The sequence below is a fragment of the Peromyscus eremicus genome, chromosome 2 (assembly GCF_949786415.1).
Source record: "Peromyscus eremicus chromosome 2, PerEre_H2_v1, whole genome shotgun sequence".
In the NCBI taxonomy this organism is placed as follows: Eukaryota; Metazoa; Chordata; class Mammalia; order Rodentia; family Cricetidae; genus Peromyscus; species Peromyscus eremicus.
In genome coordinates this window covers 121012609-121033178 of record NC_081417.1, presented here as the reverse complement: position 1 = coordinate 121033178, position 20570 = coordinate 121012609, and the positions used below count along the sequence as shown (strand labels likewise).

At 49.8% G+C, this 20570-nt stretch overlaps 1 protein-coding gene and 1 long non-coding RNA gene across 2 annotated transcripts in view; one reads left to right on the top strand and one right to left on the bottom strand.

The window, feature by feature from the left end:
• Positions 1-2495: 2495 nt before the first annotated feature.
• On the bottom strand, positions 2496-3844 carry LOC131905073 (uncharacterized). The gene is made up of 2 exons (XR_009377849.1): positions 3580-3844; positions 2496-3122 (listed from the first exon to the last, which is right to left on the bottom strand). It is a non-coding gene; the product is annotated as an uncharacterized LOC131905073 (long non-coding RNA).
• Cimap2 (ciliary microtubule associated protein 2) overlaps positions 3824-20570 on the top strand; it is a 30810-nt gene continuing 14063 nt past the window's right edge. Inside the window, exons 1-9 of the mRNA XM_059256022.1 lie at positions 3824-3937; positions 5113-5200; positions 5590-5754; positions 5933-6055; positions 7696-7833; positions 7951-8094; positions 10416-10577; positions 11528-11653; positions 13549-13682. Coding sequence (XP_059112005.1) covers positions 3858-3937; positions 5113-5200; positions 5590-5754; positions 5933-6055; positions 7696-7833; positions 7951-8094; positions 10416-10577; positions 11528-11653; positions 13549-13682 — 1160 coding nt within the window. The 5' untranslated portion in view covers positions 3824-3857. The remainder of the gene's footprint in view (positions 3938-5112; positions 5201-5589; positions 5755-5932; positions 6056-7695; positions 7834-7950; positions 8095-10415; positions 10578-11527; positions 11654-13548; positions 13683-20570) is intronic.

Below are 20570 nucleotides of genomic sequence, written 5' to 3'. Positions count from 1 at the left end.
GTCCGTTTTTTTTCCCCCTTTATTTGGGTTCTGGGGCTATAACTCAGGTTGTCAGGCTAGGTAGCAAGGGCCTTTACCCATTGAACCATCTCCCTGGCCAAATTTTATGTTTCTGTTGGTTGCTTCTTTTGAGACAGGGTCTTTCCATATAACTCTAGCTGGCCTGGACTCACTATATAAACCAGGCTGGCCTCAAAACCACATAGATCAGTCTGCCTCTGCCCTTTGGTGCACCACCACACCCAGCCATTTTAACTGGTTTTTAACTGTGCAGTTTATTGGCATTAAGCATAGTCACATTATCACCACCTTCCATTTCTGAAACCTTTTCATCTCCCAAAATTGAAACTCCACATCTATTTAAATAATCACTCCCACCAGATGTGGTGGCTCATGTTTTAGTATCAGTTACTCAGTAGGAGGCTGAGGCAGGAGGATTGGCTAGTTCAAGGCTCACCAGATTGGTTGGGCAACATGTGAGACTCTGTCTCAAAATAAAAATAAAAATTTTTACAAGGACTGGGGATGCAGCTCAGTGATGGAGAAAGGATTCCATCCCAGTCCTTTCCCGGTCCAAATCCTCAAGTGCCTGGTAATTGCCATTCATTCCACATTCCCTTTCCACAACTGAATATTCTAACACTTCATGTAAGTGAAATAATATTTGTTCTTTGCTTTTTCTTTCTTTTTTTTGGGGAGGGGGGTTCAAGATATAGTTTCTCTGTGTAACAGTCCTAGCTGTCCTGGAACTCGCTTTGTAGACCAGGCTGGTCTCGAACTCACTGAGATCCTCCTAACTCTGCTTCCCAAGTCCTGGGATTAAAGATGTGCCACCACTGCCCAGCATATTTGTTCTTTTATATCAGGCTTATCATTTAGTATAATGACTTCGAGCTTAATCCATGATGTAGCATGAGTAAGATGTTCCCTTTTTATTTTCACACTTTTTTTTTTCCCAGACAGGGCTTCTGTGCAGTCCAGGTTGACTTCATACTCACTATGTAGCCCTGGCTGGTCTGGAACTCTCCCACTGCTGTAGGATCCCAAATGCTGGGATTGCAGGTGCACACTACCACTGTTGGACAGCTTTTCCTTTCCTTTTTTCGAGACAGGGCTTCTCTGTGTAGCTTTGGTTCCTGTCCTGGATCTTGCTCTGTAGACCAGGTTGGCCTCAAACTCACAGCTCTGCCTCCCGAGTGCTGGGATTAAAGGCGTGCGCCACCGCTGCCCAGCATTTTTCTCCCTTTTTAAGGGTGGGCAATATGCCATGGTCTGTATTGTCTATCCCTATCACTCTTTGTTCATCCATCATTTGCTGGTAAAAACATGGGTTGTGGTAATTGTGAATGATGCTGCTACAAGCAGGGTGTGTGTGTGTGTGTGTGTGTGTGTGTGTGTGTGTGTGTGTGTTTCCTAATCTTGTGGCACACACTGAGAAGTGGAATTGCTGGGTCATATTGTAATTCCATGTTAATTCTTTGAGGAATGGCTGTGTGTTTCACAGCAGCAGAACCATTGTATTTTCCCATCAACAAAGCTCAAAGGTTCCAATCTCTCTACACCCTTGTCAACACATGTCCTTTCCTCTAATTCTGTTCACATTCACATCCTGATGGGTGGGCTAGGATTTTGATCTGACTCTAAGAAGATGAGTCGGAGTTGGGAGAGAAGGGAGTAAGTGTGTGAGTATGTGTGTTATAGACGCTGGAAAGGTTTGAAAAGGCCAGTGGTTTCTCAACGCAACTTAGGGTGTACCCCGGGGCTAGAGCTGCCCCTAACTGGAGCTCACAGAGTGTAGGGAAGAGGTGGCAGAAGATAAGATAAAGGTAGAGGTGAAAGCCCCTCACAGAGTCTCCATCCTAGCTGAGAAGCTTGGCTTGATTGCCCTGGCAATGGAGTCTGGGTAGCTACAGATCTCTCAAGTGTTGAGTCCTGGATGGACTGTGACTACATACCTTATCAGATGTGACCAGGACAATTTATTCTGTGTCTTAGCTTCCTTTCCTGCGTAATGAGAGTGGGGACGGAGAGGTTGTGGTGGCACCCATGAAAGAGAATGAATTAGTTGGCCCGACAAAGAAGTTTCTATCACGGGGAGTGGTTGGACTGTCCAGGGCAGAGGCCTCGGCACAGCGCTGACTCACGCTGGCCTGCTCCCTGACTTGCAGCTGGGACTCTGACCCATGGACCTTGGTTTGTATCTTCTCCTACTCCTTCAGCCATCCTGCAGCCAAGAGGATCACTGTAAAAGAGAAGACACAAGCAGCTGCAGGCATCCCACAAGAGTGCCTAAGGAGGCCCAGGCTGGTAGAAAGGCCTCCTGCTCGGTGCAAGGCCAGCCACAACTCCATGACACATCAGTAGAGCTCTCCAAGGAAACCCCAGTCATCTGTCCTGTCCCAGGTGGGGAAATGGAAGCCTCATGAGCATACCTTGTCCAGGGTCACCAGCTAGGAAACACCAAAACCAGGCTTCAGATGTACGAGTCACTGAGAGATTGGACTACATTCATTTACTCATTTCTCATCACTCAACAAATGTTTACTGCTCATTTCCCCAGTGACAAGTACTGTGGTAAGAGTGAACGAAACAGTCCCTTTCTGTGGGCCTCTGAGAGGCCCTTCCCAAGGGCTAGGTATGACTCTGAACTCTTGCACTGAAAGTAGGTCATTTAATCTTCTCAGGAGTCTGGGAGATAGAATATTGCTTCATTTTCCAGGTAATCGTGCTGAGACTTAAGGAGATGACTTTCCTGAGGTCCCCGTGCTGGCGAGGGATGGAGGCCATGGCTGATGCCTCTGACCACCAGCTCAGTGGTGTACTGTGGGCATGCTATCAGCTGTGACTTATGTGGCTACCGGGCCTGGAGCCAGAAGTCCAGCTCTCTATTTAAATACCAGCTTTGGTGGTGGGTAGTGGGGGCTGTAAGAGTCCCGCTGTGCCTCTGGGCTGCCATTGGTTGGATGCAGGACTGCCCATGTCCTCTGTCTAACTCCAGCTATCCTGTCAGCCTGGGGACCGGGGTGTAGGTATGTTTGTTCCGTCTCTGCTGATGGCTCTTGGCAGGATCTGATAATGATAGAGACACCAGACATTTTCATAGCACAGCCAGAGGATGCTCTCTGTGGGGGAAGGTAGGAGGAGGAAGAGCTGGTCACGCCAGGTTGGGGGCACACCCTCCCTTCTTTCTTCACTGAGTGAGCGCTTCCTTGTTTGGGATTCTACTCTCTGAAGCTTGAAGTATCTGCCTAAAGGCCGAGTCCCACCCCCACCTCCTCCCTGCAGCCTGGCCAGGCTATACTCAGAGGACAGGGACCACATTTGGGTTGCAGACATTCTTCAGTGTCTGCTCAGAGTGGATGTCTGAGTATGGACCGGTCCTGATGCTACTACATCCCACTGATGTTCCTAGACACTATCTCTCCACCTTGCTTGCCCTCCCCGAGTTCCTCCCAGTAGAGAAGGTACCGAATTCCCAAGTCTGCTCTCCCGTCGGTTTCTGTCAACACACGGTGGGCATGAAGGCAATTCCGTAACCTGGGCTTTCCCAAGTCCGAGCAGAAATAAAAGGATTCTCACCAAGTGACAGGAACACTCTCATTAAACCCCAGGAGGGATCCTAAGGTCTGCGGGATCCCGAGAAGGGTCTCTGGCGAGGCTGCACTGGGAATATAAAAATGAATGAAAACGTCAGGGGGCAGCCAGCACGCTGGGGAGGTCCCACGTGGCGCGAAGCAGGTCTGTGCTTGCTGAATCACAACGCCCCGGGTTGCGCGTTGCCTTGGCAGCACGCGATGTCAGGGCGGTGTTGAGTGCGGGGGTGGGGGCAGGCGGGAGGCCAGGTTCAGTGGGACTCCATGTCCCCCTCGAGCAACACCATGTCCACCACCACCCCGAAGTGGTTCAAAGGGGCGCCCTTCGGGGTGCAGAGCCACAGGTGGGGCCCAACTGCTTCTTGGTCTGGCATCCAGAGTCCAAGGGAGTTCCTGTGGGCCCCACCAGCTCCTCTGCCTCAGGAGAGGGAGGCTAATCCTGAGGCCTGGAGCCGGGGGAGGAAGGGAAGAGGGCTGGCTCGCCTCTCCCCCACCTCTCAAGGCTCTACTACACTGAGTCTTTCTTCCTCCTCCTCCTCCTCCTCCTCCTCCTCCTCCTCCTCCTCCTCCTCCTCTCTCCTCCTCCTCTTCTTCTCCTCCTCCTCTTTCTTTTTCTCCTCCTTCATCTTTCTCCTCCTCCTCTCCCCAGCTTCTTCTTCTCACTATGTAGCCCTGGCTGGCATTGAACTCACAAAGATCTGCCTGCCATTGCCCTCTGCGTGCTGGGATTGAAGGGCCTGCACAACCATGCCTGGCCTCTAAGTTCTTTTGCTTCCTGTTACACTTCTGTAATAAGTTCTTTAAACTATTTCTAGAACATCTTCTTTGTAACATATTCAGAGAGGCCACGTGCCCTGTCCATGAAACACTCAGCTAAAAAGTTCTGAGTGGGTTTGCAGCCCAGAGTCATATTTCTTCTTTCTTTCTTTTCTTTTCTTTTCTTTTTTTTTTTTTTAATTTTTTGAGACAGAGTCTCTCTACATCACCCTGGTTGTCTTGGAACTCATTATGTAGACCAGGCTGGCCTCAAATTCACAAAAATCCACTTGTCTCTGCCTCCCAAGTGCTGGGATTAAATGTGTGCAACACTATGCCCAACTGTCATATTTCTCTTTATATTATATTTAATATAGTTGTGTATAAATGACCTGTGTGCTACACATGGTTCTAGGATCTGAGATCATGAGGTGGTATGGATAATAATCATATATATATTATTAAAAGTATATTAGAGATGATATAAAGTGTACACTATGCAGTGTAGCTGTCTAGAGGTGAGGAGGATAATAAGGACTTGGGAACAAAGAGTAAAGCTGTGAGGAGAAGCAGAGCTTAGGTGTGATGGTTAGTGGCAGAACATCTCTGGAACACTCAAAACAATGAAGCAGATCCAAAGTCACTTCCATGGGCCAGCTAAAGTCATCTCTCCTGGGAAACCAACTCCCTTGTCCCCCAGGGCTGCCACAGCCGGGACCAGATGCCAGGCATTGGGTTCTCACTTGGCTACATAACTCCCTAGGTTTGATGTCTCCGCTGTTTATCCCAACAAGAAGAAGTTAAGCACCTTCACAGAGGCCCCGTACTCCAGGCATCATTCTGTGGACCAGGTGAACCTGCCTCCTCTCAAGTGGTCTGTGTCCCTCGCCCTACCCACCTGTGCATGCTCCAACCCAAGCCTGGCTCCCACTCAGTCTTCAGCTGTGTTTGACAAACTCCGGACTGGCGGAAAACCAGGAGTTTGGGGGCCGCAGGCTTCTTTCTAGACTTCAGCACCAGCCTGGTTCTACACTATATTTCCCTGAAGTGGAATGGGGCCAGTGACAGGGGCAGTCAGGACTGACTCCTGAGTGCAGAGCCCCTGAGTATCAGCTGGGGGACTGTCTGGTTCCATTTCCAGGTCAAGGGAGACTTGGGGGAGGACTTGCTGGGGGGTGGGGTGGGGGTGGGAGAGGCAGATAGTTATGATGGACTCAGCTCTGAGCCTGCTCTGATTTAGGCCCATATAGGACCTGGGACCTATAACTCCAAGGATACGTGCTTCAGTAAGAAGTTTCTGGAACAGAAGTTGGGCACGGGCTGGGCTCGGGCCCAAGAAGCCACTCGGCTGACCCAGCTACCCCACTTCCAGTACCAGTCCATCATGAAGGAAAGACAGCAGCAGGTGAGACCTGGAGCATGGTCCTCCCCACCTCCAGGAACCAGGCTTCCTGTCCTGACGGCTATTCCTTCAGAGTCCTGGTGGACATAGCTTCCTCTTGGAGAGCACCATCATCCCTTGGGCTCCTTCCTGGCCGGACCTTCCCTGGTCTCTTCATCCTGACGTCTCTTTGTTGGGGCAGGTGCACAAGCTGGGGCCTGGCTCCTACAACTTCAAAGACTTCTTAACCCAGCTGCAGCAGAGACCACAGAGCAGGCGCGGGCTGCTCAGCTCCGGGGAGACCCGCTTCCGAGGACTCATCGGGGTAGGTGCTGGTGTCCCTCGAGCCCTCTGTCCTTGGCGGGAAGAGCGTGGCAGCGTGGATAGTTTGGGGAGCACCCTTCTTTGAACGTGTCTCTTCTAGTGACACAAACCACAGAACAAAGCAGGAAACACATGTCTCGTCGGGGTGCTGAGGGGGAAATGGCACAAGGAAGGGGAATGCTGTGAGGTGGTGTACAGAGAGCAGTCTGGGAAGGGCCCTCTGGAACAAAACCGCGGGTCGTCAGCAAAGGGGACGCCTGATACCTGACTCTTGTGCTAGAACGTTCCTGGAAATGGGAACAGTATAGACTAAGGACCAGAGGTGGGAATACGCTTGGCTAGTTGTTAGAACAATAGACAGGGCTAGAGAGCTGGTGAGGTGGGAAATGACAGGGTTCGGAGTGACCGCTGGGAGGAGGGCCTTGCAGCCAACGGAAGGCCTTCAAGTGTCCTCCTGGGTGTTGTGAGAGGACACTGAGGTCTGGGGAGGCCAAGGACTTGACTGACAGGTTTCCTGCGTGTTGATTGCAGGGGCTGCTGACTTGGTTTCATCTGGTTGCTGTTAAGGCTTTGGATCAAGTCAGCACAGTTAGGGGCCCAGCTTCCTAACAATGGGGTTTTCTCTGGAACACACTATGGCCCTCTGAGCCATGGGAGGAAGCAAGACCCATCTCATTCTTCTGGGGCCAGACAGATGGGATCCTCAGGGTGGCCTGATTTTCCATGCACAGGTCCCGCCTCCTCTGCTAGGTCTAGCTCCCCTAAGGTCTGGTTGCTGGGCCCAGAGGTGAGGTGGGCTGCATCATCTGCGTAACAGCAGTGCCACCATGTGGCTAAAAGGTGCATATCACCCAAGACAAGCCCCACCTCCCTGCACCACAGATGAACGCTGCCCACTGTACTTCAAAAACCAACTTCTGACCCTAGAAGCTAATCCAGGCCTCTGGTACTATCCTAACCACAGTTCCTCCGCCCCTAAAACTTCCAGTCACCACACCCTGATTTGTGTGATGGGACCTACTATGTGCCAGGCCCTGGGCAGAGGGCTTTGTAGACATTCTGTTTTATCATCCTTCCCTGCAGGAAAGTATTACCATCTCTGCGTTAATCCCATGGACCATGAGGCTCAGAGGCCCAAGCTCCCCCAGCTAGGAAGCAGCAGAGCCAAGGGTCCCAACCTAGGACTCTGGGTGCTCATCTATCCCAGCCTGTTCACAGAACTGTAGGTGTGGAAGACGTACTCAGCCTGCAGACCAGCTAGCTGCCTGTGTGCTGGGGAGGAAAGTGTGGGTCCCAGGAGCGATGGTGTCTGGGGATCTTTGCAGGGTTGCTGTGATTGCCCAACCAGAGGGTAGGAAGGGAATCCTGGGGTGTGGATGTGAAAGCATTGTTAAGCAAACAGGAGCAGGGAGACCAGGCTGGATGCCAGGTGCTGAGGCGGCAATGGAGCTGGACTTGAGTTAAAGGTGTCAGTGGCGGAGGAGGCTCGCAGGTGATGCCGGGTGGTGGGGCGGGTAACACGTGCACACTCTGAAAGCCTTGTTTCTCTTGAGATGTGAAACCCCAGGCATTTCTTCCTCAGGTGAGCCAGCACAAAAAGTGGGCCTGACAGCCTTTGTGTTTCTGTCTCCTGCCCCGCAGAACTATTATCCAGGCCCTGGGAACTACGGGGAGAAGGGTAATCCGTACACACGGCTGGAGGAGAATGCCTGGAACCGCTCACATTCCGAGGGCCTCATGTGTCGGATGTCCAACAAGCCGCCCCCCTTATCTCACCAGGTACGCCCCACCAGGCTCATCCTGCATGGTCCTGGAGGATGACCTCAGGGGCGGGGGGAGACTCAAGTCCCACCTTGGCCGCTCCCCTATGGGCACCTACACCACTTTTGTCTCTAGGGCAGCGGCCTGGGACCTGGGACCTACACCATCAAAAGTGGCATCGAGAGCTATGTGGCACGATCCACTGGTACTCGTGGCCCCTATGACATTTTCTCTGGTGAACGAAGCAAGCCTGTGCCCTATGGACATTATTCCACGCAGGTATGTGCCAGGATGGGCGGCTGTGAGGTCCACCGCTTCTGCCAGGGTGGGATATGGTTTAGGTGAGAGGCCAGAGCCAGGCTTTGCACATCTGATCCTGTGGCTAGCTCTCTCCTCAGCACCACCATGAACGGCACTGATGGTCCAGCAGCCAGGCCTGCGGGGACCCCAAGGGCACAGGTGCCGGTGTCTGTCTGTGAACATTTCCCAGGCTTCCCGGACACAAACCTAGCTCAGCGAGTGCCAGGGCTCTGGGTGACAGAGCCCCAAAGTGGAAGAGGAGGTGACGGAGGTAGAGATTTAGCTTGCCAGACCCCTTTCCCATTCCATCCAAACCTTGCTACAGGATTTCACAGCTTTTTCTGTGTGTTGCTGTCTTCACGCTTATGGCTAAAGGGACCACCATACGTATCCAGACCTGTCTGTCCTGCCCTCACCACGGGGTCCCTGCGTGAGCAGGATTAGAGCGGTTCACAGACTAGGTGCAGGGAAACAGCCCACGTGGAACTTCCGGTCCAGGGGAAGGGAAGCACCATCAGCCAGGAGTAGAGGAGAACCTGCAGCGTTAGTGGGAAGCCACTGTGGAGGCAGACGGTGGTAACAGCGCTAGGAAGGAGATGGTTCAAGTGGAAAACCCTGTGAGCCGCTTGGTAAAAAGTCACCATCCTGTGTCCCATGACGTGGCTGATCTCAGGGCCTCCCAGATCTACTTACCACTAAGGCCGTGTGCCCAGCACGGCAGGGCCTTGGGAACCACCTGGGCCCCCTATACCCCACCCCTCCATCCCTCTTCCATCCTCCCACCCCTCCATCCCCCCACCCCTCCATCCCCCCACCCCTCCATCCTCCCACCCCTCCATCTCCCCACCCCTCCATCCCCCCACCCCTCCATCCTCCCCACCTCTCCATCCCCCCACCCCTCCATCCTCCCTCCATTCCCCCACCCCTCCATCCCTCCTCCATCCTCCCACCCCTCCATCTCCCCACCCCTCCATCCTCCCCACCTCTCCATCCCCCCACCCCTCCATCCTCCCCACCTCTCCATCCCCCCACCCCTCCATCCTCCCTCCATCCTCCCACCCCTCCATCCTCCCCACCCCTTCATCCCCTGTTGCTACTACAGCCAGGGCCGGACATCTTTGTTATGGATTTTATTTTTTAGGGCAATTTTAGATTCACAACAAAATTGAGAGGCAAACGGAGTTTCTGCGTACTCTTTGCCTCCTGTACCACATGCAGACCCCTCCCCCATAAATCTTTTAAAATGTACATTCATTTATTTCTTTGGGCATGCGGGGTTGTTTCATGGCATGCTTATGGAAGACAGAGGACAACTTTCAGGAGTCAGTGCTCTCCTTCAACCAGGTGGAAGGAGATCAAACTCCTTGGGTCCTAAGATCCAACTCAGGAGTTCAAGCTCCACTGCAGGCCCTTTACCCATCCTCATCCCCCTCCGCTGTCAAAGTCCCACACCAGAGTAGTGCATTTGTTAGTCAAGGATCCTCAGGTACACGCCATCCTTACCACAACCAGTAGTTTTACAAACTGATTCTCTTCATGGGAGTCATTCTATGCGCTGGGTTTTCTTTTGTTTAGTTTTTCATTTTCATTTTCTTTCTTTCCTTCCTTTTTTTTTTTTTTTAAAAAAAAAATCTGGGCATGATCTCATATACCTTTAATCCCAGCATTCTAGAGGCAGAGACAGTTGGATCTCTGTGAGTTGGAGGCTAGCCTGGTCTATACAGCAAGTTCCAAGCTAGCCAAGGGTACATAGTGAGATTCTATCTCAAAAAACAAAACAAAATAAAAATCTAAAAGATTTGTTTATCTATCTATCTATCTATCTATCTATCTATCTATCTATCTATTTTATTTGTGTGTGTGTGTGTGTGTGTGTGTGTGTGTGTGTGTGTGTACACACCCTGGCACGTGTGTGGACATCAGAGAGCAACTCTTGAAGCGAATCCTTTCCCCACAGAGCTTTCCTGCCAGCCCATTCTGTGAATTTGGACTCTTGTGTTTGGACACAGTACTTTCACTAGCTGGGGGCGAAAATCTGTGCTCAGACTTGGTTTTAAATATGTGAAATCTCATCCCTGACTGGCACAGTGGGTGCGGAGTAAGTGAGAGAAAGGAAAGAAAGGCATGGACGAAGGCTGGCCGCGTGGCAGTGTGTGCACACGGCGGCCTGGTGCCAGCACAGTCCGATCTGGCACAGAGAGGTGAGTGGTACCTCATCAGTGCCACTTGCTTTTCTGTGAGGGCTCTTGAGCCTGTGACCTTCCTGCGACAACATTTCTTTTTCTCTTCCCATCTCTCAGAAAAAGAAACCCCGGGAACCAACGAGTTACAAGAGCTTCGTGGACGAACTTAGCTCAGCTCACAACAAGAAACGTGGGGTTTTTTCCAAATATCCCCGAGAACCGAAAAATCCCACAGAGAGAATTTTTTGGACTACCCTTAGTCAGTACCCCAGAAATATGGTCAGTGTACCCCACGGTCTGTTTTCTCTCTTGGAAGGCAGCTCTCCAGTAGGCTAGGGAGGTTGGGGGAGGTGGGGTGCAGTGGTCAGGTCGGGTGGGAAGCTGTGTCTTTGGTTGCCAGCCTGGCCTTGCCCTGGTCAGTCACTTTCTGAGCCCCGCTTTGCACACCCGGCCTGTGAATGCAGCCAGAGCTTGAGCAGCTGTGATTAGGATGACTGGTATAGACCCTGTAGCTGAACCAGGCCACCAGGAAATCCCGGCCAGTGATGTTTTCCTCCCTGCCCTCCCTCCCCTGGCCTTAAAGATCTGGAGAATGGGCAAAGAAGGCTGGGTAGGATGGAGTGTGATAGGTCCATCCTCAGATTTGCCTACCTGCTCTACCCAGGGAGAGGCCGGGCTCCACCTCCTCAGGGCAGTCCTCCCTGGGGCACAGTGGCCAGTTCTCTGAGTGGGACCTGGCAGGGTCTGCCCCAAGGGAAGAAATGAAGGAGGGGAGGCAAAGGGCATGGACACTCTGACCCCCTGCTAAGCCACTGTCCATCCTTCTCCCAAGGGAAGTTGGGAGGGACACCACTTGCATTCCACAGAAGGAAACCGGGGCACAGACCTTGAAAAGGGTTCACTGGGTTCCCCAGTAGGGGCCTGGAGATCTGAAATAGGACTTAGTTGTTCCGCTCCAGAGCCAGTGTGCCTCAGTCCCAGGCTGCTGTTCAGAGCACATCTCTGCTCATCTCAAGGGCCCCTGGGAACCTGTAAAGAGGTGTCTGGTTGGGGGTGGGTAGAGTGGGTGGTATGAGACATGTCCGACTTGAGGGTACTCCCCTTATCTCATCCTTTGACAAAGGCCCAGTGGTGCTGGACAGATGAGGTCAACTGCCATCAACCCTCAGTTATCCCACCTGGGCTGAGATTTCTAGGGCTTCCTCAGTCACCACCCCTCTTTACCCCAGGATATAGCTGGCCCTGGTTCTTGGACTCCTCATGAGACGGAACAGAAACACGTCAATCGGCCACCATTCCTCCTGGCCTCCAAGCGCTCAGGCAATAAGGCCTACCAGATGATTATGGGAAGCTGGGTGAGTGCGTCGGGGTTAGGGGAGCATGGTGATGGACAGGGAACTTCTCCCACCTCTCCAGACAGTCCCAACCCTTTGTGCCCCTAACACGGAAGCTCCTTGAGCCCAGTATTATCTCTCTCACCCACTCACCACCTTATTTTTCTAGTCACTTGTTCTCTAGGGTCTCCAACTTGAGCAGGCATGGGGCTTGTTAAGGGTTGGGTCAATGGGCCTGTGCCCGGGCTTCTGATTCAGTCTGCCTTGGGGAGGAGGGCAGGAAACGACTCTTCTAACAAGTTCCTGGGGTGTACTATTTTCCTTTCCTGTTGCTGTCATCGGGTAATCCCCTCAAGGCCACCTGTATGGGAGTAAAGGCTTGCTCGGCTTCTAATTCCAGGCCACAGTCAGTCATCGCAGGCAGGGGAGTCCCGGGGTAGCTAGTCACATTACAGCCGCAGTCAACAGCAGAGAGGAATGCATTGATGCATGCATGCCTCCTTGTGTCCAGCCCCCTCTCTACGCTTACACAGTTCACAACCCAAACACGGAATGATGCCACCCACAGTGGGTGAGCCTCCACTAATGTAATCAACAACCCCGCCCCCCCACACACATTCACACGCCAACTCAATCTAGACAACTCCTCATTGAGATCCTCTTCCTGTACGATTGTAGGCCGTTGACAGTTAAAACGGACTTTGTCATTAACCAACCTCTGAGCTTTCAGAATCTCAAGTCAAATGCTTAGCCTGCAGCCAGACAGCTGTGCTGCTGTCCTGCTGTCCCAGGTGCCCGAGGCTCATTTCTGTTGCTGTGATAAAAAGCCCTGGTTCAAAGCACCTTAGAGGAAAAGCCACTTTATTTTAGCTCACAGTTCCAGACTGTCGTCTACCATCTCGGGGCGGGGTGGGTGGTGGGTGGTGGTGGAGCAGTGTCGGGTGAAGATGAAGAGAGCTTAAAACCATCATGCCATGGTCAAGAACAGAGAGAAATGCCCACGTGTGTGCTGCTCGGCTTATTCTCTCTGTTCTTGTACGGTCCAGGCCCCAACCCCAGAATGGTATTGGCAGGTTGGATCTTCCCACATTAATTAATGAAATCAAGACTATCCTTCACAGGCACGCCCAAGGCCAACCTGATCCAGGCAATTTCTTGTGGTGACTCTTCCTAGGTGACTCTAGATTGTGCCAAGTTGACAATTAAAGCTAACTTTCACAGCCAGCCATGCAGAGTGGAAGGAAGAACTATGTGAGGGCCAGTTCCAGAGGCAGGGCGGGAAGGCCCCCTCTGGACACTCCTGCTTGAGAATGGCCTAGACTGATCTTCTTACCTCCTATGCTTCTCTGTCATGACCTTACTATGTCATCTTGAAAGTTATGTCTTGTCTCTGAGCCTCTCTTATGGCAGACCCATGGGCAGGATGGCCTAGGTGTCATTCAACAAACCGGGTGAATGGAGCTGTCCTCTCACAGCTCTGGATGCTGGAAGACCAGAGTCCATACTGCCTATGAAACTGATCGTTTCATGAGTATCCTTCCTTGCCTCTTTGCAGCTTTTGGTGGCCAGAGACCCTTGGCTCTCCCAGCTTATGACTGGACCACTCTGATCTCTACTTCTGTGTATGATCATCTCCCCCATTGAGTGCCTTGTCTTACAAGGACCCCTGTCATATTAGACCAGGGTCCCACCTGCTCCAGCATGACCTCATCTCAGCCCATTATATCTGCAACAACCCAGTTCTCCAATAAGACCACTAAGATTAGGGCTTAAGCACATTTTTGTGGGTGGGGAGGACACAAATTTGATTCATAACAGTTGGGGGGGGTGTCTGGGGCCTGAAGGGAGGAGAAAAGGCCTGAGGGCAAGTCTCCAAGCTGTGCTCACTAATATCCTGTTGTATTCTCCCTGCACAGAACCCAGTTGGGGTAGGCCGCTACCTCAACACCACGCTAATGGAGACCAAAGACAGACGGCAGCGATACCGCTCTCTGTTCCTGAACGGATCCAAGCGCTACCTGCAAGACCTAAGCCGAGACCAACTCATGCAGTGAGTCCAGCTGGAGCTCCTGGAGGGGGCTGAGGGGAGGTAGTATGACCCTTGGTGGCCTGGAGGAGGGGCATGTTCGGTTCTCATGCCGGCCACACAGCAGAGACCCTGGAGACATTCAGTTTAGATCTTGGTTCAGCGTGTACTGGCTGTGGGAGGTGGGCTGAGCTTTGTGTCCTTCCCCTGTTAAGTGAGCGGATGGCTGAGAAGATGGGGTGATCAGTCTAGGGTGAGGAAAAGGCTCCTGGTTCAATCCTCTACCACCAGGTTTAGCCCTAGGTTCTCGCATCTCACAGAACCCCAGGTTCTTGGTGTTTGTCAAGGGTTAGTAAAAGTCATTTTAGGGCACCGTGAAGCCTAAGCATGAAGGGCACATGAAACCCTGTGGCAAATGATGAAGAAGTCACAGATATCAGCGACGGCCATGTTTTATTGATCTAAGAGGCCGTTGGCTAAAATAGAATTTCCATTCTAGATTTGCTTGAATTTGATGGAACAAGCACTTTAGAATTGAGTGTTTTCTTTCTGGGAAATTATGGAGTGGACATTCTGAGGACCCAGTGCTGGGCACCAGATGATTTGCTCAGAGATTTGTTTGTTTGTTTCTTTTCCCATCTTTCATGTGTGTGTGGGGGTGTGCGTGCGTGTGTGTGTGTGTGTGTGTGTGTGTGTGTGTGTGTGTGTGTGTGTGCATGTATGCATGTTTTTACATGTGTGTGGGTGTGCGTGTATGCATGTTTTTGCATGTGTGTGTGAGCCTATGCATGTGGAGACCTGAGGTTGATATTGAGATTCATTCTGAAGTACTCTTCCACCTTTTTCATTGAGGCAGGGTCTCCCAATCAAACCCAGAGCTCACTGATACGGATATTCTTGCTGGTGAGCTTGCTCTGGGGATCCCCGCTTTCCATTTCCCTAGGTGAGCGTTAGAGGCAGGCTACTCTACCCACCCAACATGGGATTCTGGGGATCCCAACTCTGGTCCTCATGCTTTTCTGGCAACCAAGCCCTTTAATTGCTGAGCCATCTCTAGTTTTTAAATGTAATTTTAAGATGGTATTGTTTGTGTAAAAATAGTCTTCCTTGATTTAATCCTTTGTTTGGGGGTTCTTGAGACAGGGCAGTGGGAAGTAAGAGTTTTAATAGATTTCAAATGTGAAGATGCTGTTTACTTTCCTCGCATTCATGACTGATCCGTAGTCTGGTTGGAAATAACCAAATTGGGATTCATTTTCCTTCAGGATTCGGAAGGCTTTGCTGTACCCTTTCTAATTCCCAGCTTGGTTCTATATCATTTTGGCTTGTGCATGTGACCTGGGTGTTTCTTTCTGGACACTTCCAGGACCTTCTTTGTCCCTGGTGCTCTGAATCTTCACGGTGATGTGCTGTACTGTAGTCTATTTTCAAGCATTATGCTGGGCAATTGGTGTGCTCCAGTCATCTGGAAGCTCAGGTCCTTCTCCTCTGGGGAAGTTTGATTTTGGGGTTTTGTCTGTGATGATTTCTTTTTTTTTTTTTTTTTTTTTTTAGTTTTTCGAGACAGGGTTTCTCTGTGTAGCTTTGCGCCTTTCCTGGAACTCACTTGGTAGCCCAGGCCGGCCTCGAACTCACAGAGATCCGCCTGGCTCTGCCTCCCGAGTGCTGGGATTAAAGGCGTGCGCCACCACCGCCCGGCCTGTGATGATTTCTAATGCCCCCCTTTTCTTCTCTCTTTTAGAAATTTGTCAGATGTCTTTATTTGGCATTCTTGGGTTGGCTTTTTTTTTTTTACATGTATACATATGTGTAGTGTGTGTGTGTGTGTGTGTGTGTATGTGTGTATGCATATGAGAATGTGTGTGGGTCCATGTATATGTGCAGGTATGCATACATGTGCACATGTGTGTCGAGACTGAAGTTGACATCAGTGTCTTGATTTGATTTACTGAGGCAGGGTCTCTCAGTGGAATCTAGAACTCCTGGATCAACTAGTCAAGCTAGCAGGTTAGCTCAAGGACTCCCTCTCTTATCTCCCCTTTCTGCCTCCCAAGTACTGTGTGTAGCCGGAAGTTTTCTCTGGTCTTGCTTGTTCCCAAGGTCCCAGAGCTGCTTATAAAATAATCATTCAGACAGGGCTGGAGAGATAGCTCAGAGGTTAAGAGCACCGACTGTTCTTCCAGAGGTTCTGAGTCCAATTCCCAGCACCCACATAGTGGCTCACAACCATCTGTAATGAGATCTGGCACCCTCTTCCGTATACATAATAAATAAATAAATCTTTAAAAAATCATTCAGAGGCTTAATATTAATTACCAATTGCATGGCTTACAATTTGACCCAATCCTACTAATCTATAAGTTGCCACATAGCCATGGCTTACTGGTACTTTTACATCTTGCTTTTTCTGGTGGCGACTGGCATCTCCTCCCTCTCCTTTCTCCTTCTACTATCTCTTGGATTTTCCCACCTGGCTCCATCCTGCCCTGCCATAGGCCAATGCAACTTTATTTATCAACCAATCAGAGCAACACATATTCACAGCGTACAGAAAGACATCCCACGGCAGCTGTGATTACAGGAGACTATTACCACCACCTGGCTTCTACATGAACTCTGAGGATCCGAACTCCTGTCCTCACACTTGGAAGGACTGGAGTGTGGATGAACTTTACATGCTGAGCCATCTCCCCAGCTCCTAGTTTCTTGTTTTCTTTTTTTTTTTTTCTTCTAAGTCTGCCTTTTCTGTTCTTTCTGGTAAGATTTCCTGGTCCTAGTTTTCTAGCCCCGATTTTATCATATTTTTAATCTCCAAGAGCCTTTCTGTCTTATCACTTGCTCTTTTTTCTTTCATAGAGCAGTTCTGTGCTGTTGATGTAGGATGCTTTCTTATCCAAGGACACTCTCTTATCCAAGGAGATATTACAGTTTTTCCTAAGCGTGTTGTCTCCAGCTCTTCTGGGCTCTTCCTTTTCTTCCCTTGTTCACTCACATTCAGGAGAAACACACTGGAAATGCCCCTCTAAGTCTAACGGGAGAGGGGCTGACGGGATCCATCATTCACTCACCTGTCACGCTTCCAGGGCTTTCTCTGGGACCACTGGGATTTCCTGGAGGAGAATCTTCCGTTCCGGGTGAGGCTGGTGCAGTGTGAGTGCTCTGGGGAGGAGGGCTGGGCTCCTCCTGACAACTGTGCTCCTCCCCTTCCTTGGCCCTCTGCCATCTGCTGTTGCCCGGGCCCAGCCCCTGCTCGGAACCTTTCCACAAGCTAACCTGCTGTATGTATCAGGTGGGGAAGAAGAAGGTGAGGCGCCAGTGTGGGGCTGGTACAGCTTTCCATCTCCATCTTCAGTGTTGGTCTTGGGCCTGCTGTCTGCACTTCCTGGGCCTCCCTGGGGTCTGTGGGAGGGGCTGCATTTCCTCCTGGCCCAGATCTCTCTTTTCATCTTCACAGCCAGGCCGACTCTCCCTTCTCTGTGCATTTCCTCAGACACATTTACCCCCACCACCCTGAGTTCCCTCCTTCCTCCCCTTTCTCTACAGTTGGCCTAGTCTTTAAGAATTCTTTTAGGGCCTGGAGAGATGGCTCAGAGGTTAAGAGCACTGACTGTTCTTCCAGAAGTCCTGAGTTCAATTCCTAGCAACCACATGGTGGCTCACAACCACCTATAATGAGATCTGGTGCCCTCTTCTGGCCTGTAGACATACATGTAGGCAGAACATTGTATACATAATAAATAAATAAATCTTTAAAAAAAAGGAATTCTTTTAAATACATTTTGGTGGATCTCAGGTGGGAGTGGAAATAAATGTACATATCACCTGCAATTTTAGAATAAAAAAGATTTATTTTATGTGTATGAATGTTTTGCATGAATATGTGTGCCTGGTGCCTGTGGAAGCCAGAAGAGGGCATCAGATTGCTTGAAACTGGAGTTTCAGATGGCTGTGAGCTGCCATGTGGGTGCTGGGAACCGTACCCAGGTCCTCTGCAAGAGCAGCAAGTTCTCTTAAGAGCTGAACCCTCTTTCTAGCCCTTCACCTGTCATAAGGAACACTAATACTTTTAGCGTATAAAAACACTTGTCACCTTTCTGGCCAAGGTGCTTACTCTTATTTTACACATATTAAACCAAGACCCGAGAGAGAAAGGAAGCGGGTAAGTTGCCCAAAGTCACACAGCTGGTGAGCAGCAGATTGAGGACTAGAAGCCAGTCTGTCCTCTTCTAGGTCGACGACTATTCTCCCGTGTCAGGCCCTTGTGAGGATTTGGGAGCCTAGGAAGAGTCATACCTGGATGATCAAAGGAGTGTGTGTATGTGTGTGTGTGTGTGTGTGTGTGTGTGTGTGTGTGTGTGTGTGTGTATGCGTGTGGGGAAGGGTGTGCATGCACATGTGTGTGCATGTATGTGTGAGTATGAGTCACATGTATGTGCACATATGTGAGAGTAGGGTGTGCACATGTGTGTGCATGCATGTGGGTCTGGGTGTGAGCGTACAAGTGTGTATATGCATGTAGGGATGTGGGTGTGAGTGCACATGTGTGTGGTGTGTGTGGGTCGCACATACATGTGTGTACATACATGTGGAAGTGTTTGTGAGTTCCTGTGTGTGTGCATGCACATGAGGATGGGTGTGCATGCACGTGTATGTGGATACATGTGGGAGTGTGGGGGTGCATGCACATGTGAGTGCATGTGTAGGGGTCAGTGTGAGTGCACATGTGTGTGCATGGATGTGGAGGCTGGAAGTTGGGTGCAGGGAAGCATTCTCATCCGTCCTTACTCCTCAAGGGAGCTGTCTTAGGGTTTCTATTGTATGAAGAGACATCGAGACCATGGCAACTCTTATAAAGGAATTTAATTGAGGCTGGTTTACAGTTCAGAGGTCTAGTCCATTATCATCATGGCAGGAAACATGGCGCATGCAGGCAGACATGGTGCTGGAGAGGAGCTGAGAGTTCTACATCTGGATCTGCAGGCAGTAGGAAAAGGCTGAGACACACTAGGCCTGACTTGAGCTTCTGAGACCTAAAGTCCTGCCCACACACACACATGTGACTCACCTCCACCAAACATACTCCAACAAGGCCACACCTCCCAACAGTGCCAGTCCCTATGAGCCTATGGGGACATTTTCATCAAACTGCCACAGTAGGTCTCCCAATCAAACTCAGAGCTCATAGATATGAACCTTCTTGCTAGCCAGTTTGCTCTGGCATCCCATGTCTCTGCCTTTTAAGGCTGAAATTACAAACAGACCACCACTCCCACCCAGCACTTACTCATGTGTGTTCTGGGTTTCCAGACTCTAGTCTTCGTCCTTGTGAGGCAAGAACTTTAACCACTGAGCAATCTCCTCAGCCCCATTACTCAGGATTTCTCTGAAGGTTCTAGGACATGTAGTTAGACAAGAAAAAGAAATATGAAATATAAATATTGGTCAAGAAGAGAAAAATCATCATGATTTTAATGACCTATGTGTTGATGAAAAATTCTGAAGACAGTTAATTTTAAAACTGTAAAGTCAAGAAGGCAAGTTCAAAAAAAAAAAAAAGGCAAGTTCAAGGTTAGGTGGTGGTGGTGCACGCCTGTAATCTCAGCACTCAGAAGGCAGAGGCAGGGGGATGTCTGAGTTTAAGGCTAGCCTAGTCAACACAGCCAGGACTATATAGAGTATAGAGAGAGACCCTGTCTCAAACAAACCCCAAAACAGAAAGGCAAGTTCATTAAAGTGTGTAATGAGTAAGTCCCTCTCCTGGCAGTCATGGTAAATAGAAAACCTATTTGAGAAAAGAAAAGATCCCACTCTCATCAACAGCACCAAGGATGAAGTGGGAAGGAGTAAAGTTAATATGGCAGAGTTAACATAAAGGAAGCGATTGGAACCTCAACTGAAGGATAGTGGACTCGCATAACCAGGGAGAATACCATGTTCATGGATGAGAAACCCAGTGTTAGAGAAACAGTCATTGAGCCAGGCAGCGGTGGCTCACACCTTTAATCCCAGCACTCGGGAGGCAGAGCCAGGCAGATCACTGTGAGTTCGAGGCCAGCCTGGGCTACAGAGCAAGATCCAGGACAGGCACCAAAACTACACAGAGAAACCCTATCTCAAAAAAACAAAAAACAAAAAATAAAACAAAACAAAAAAAAGAAAAGAAAGGAAGAAAGAAAAAGAAAAAAAGAAAAGAAAAAAGAAAGAAAAATAGTCATTGTTCTCATTGTACACATTTAATCCCATTAAAAATCACATCCTGGGGTTGGGGATTTAGCTCAGTGGTAGAGCACTTGCCTAGCAAGCGCAAGGTCCTAGGTTTGGTCCTCAGCTCCAGAAAAAAAAAATCACATCCTGGGGGCTGGAGAGATGGTTCAGCAGTTAAGAGCACTGGCTGCTCTTCCAGAAGACCTAGGTTCAATTCCCAGCAACCACATGGCAGCTCACAACTGTTTGTAACTTCAGTTCCAGGGGATCTGACACCCTTACACCAATGCACACAAAATTTTAAAAAAAGATTACATCATAAAGATCTGGGCAGAGGAGGACACGATAAATTTATTATAAACTTTATCTGAAAGAGTAAATACATACGAATATTTTTGGTAAAAGAATGATGACCCAATTTAAGATACATGGATATTGAATGAATTAAGCCAGTCTTATAAAAGACAAATATTGTATATTTTTCTCTCATTTGTAGTCCCTGAGTTTTTTTTATAGTCACATAAAATCATGTATGTATGTATAAAATTGTAGTAAAAGAGAAATTGCCTTAAGGAACAAAGTGGGTAAATTAGAGTGTAGAGGACTGAGGAAAGAGGGATGCGGGGGGCACGTTCAATATGTACTGTATACTTGTAGGACATCTGCTAACATTTTATTCTTTCTAAAAACTTTGTGTGTGTGTGTGTG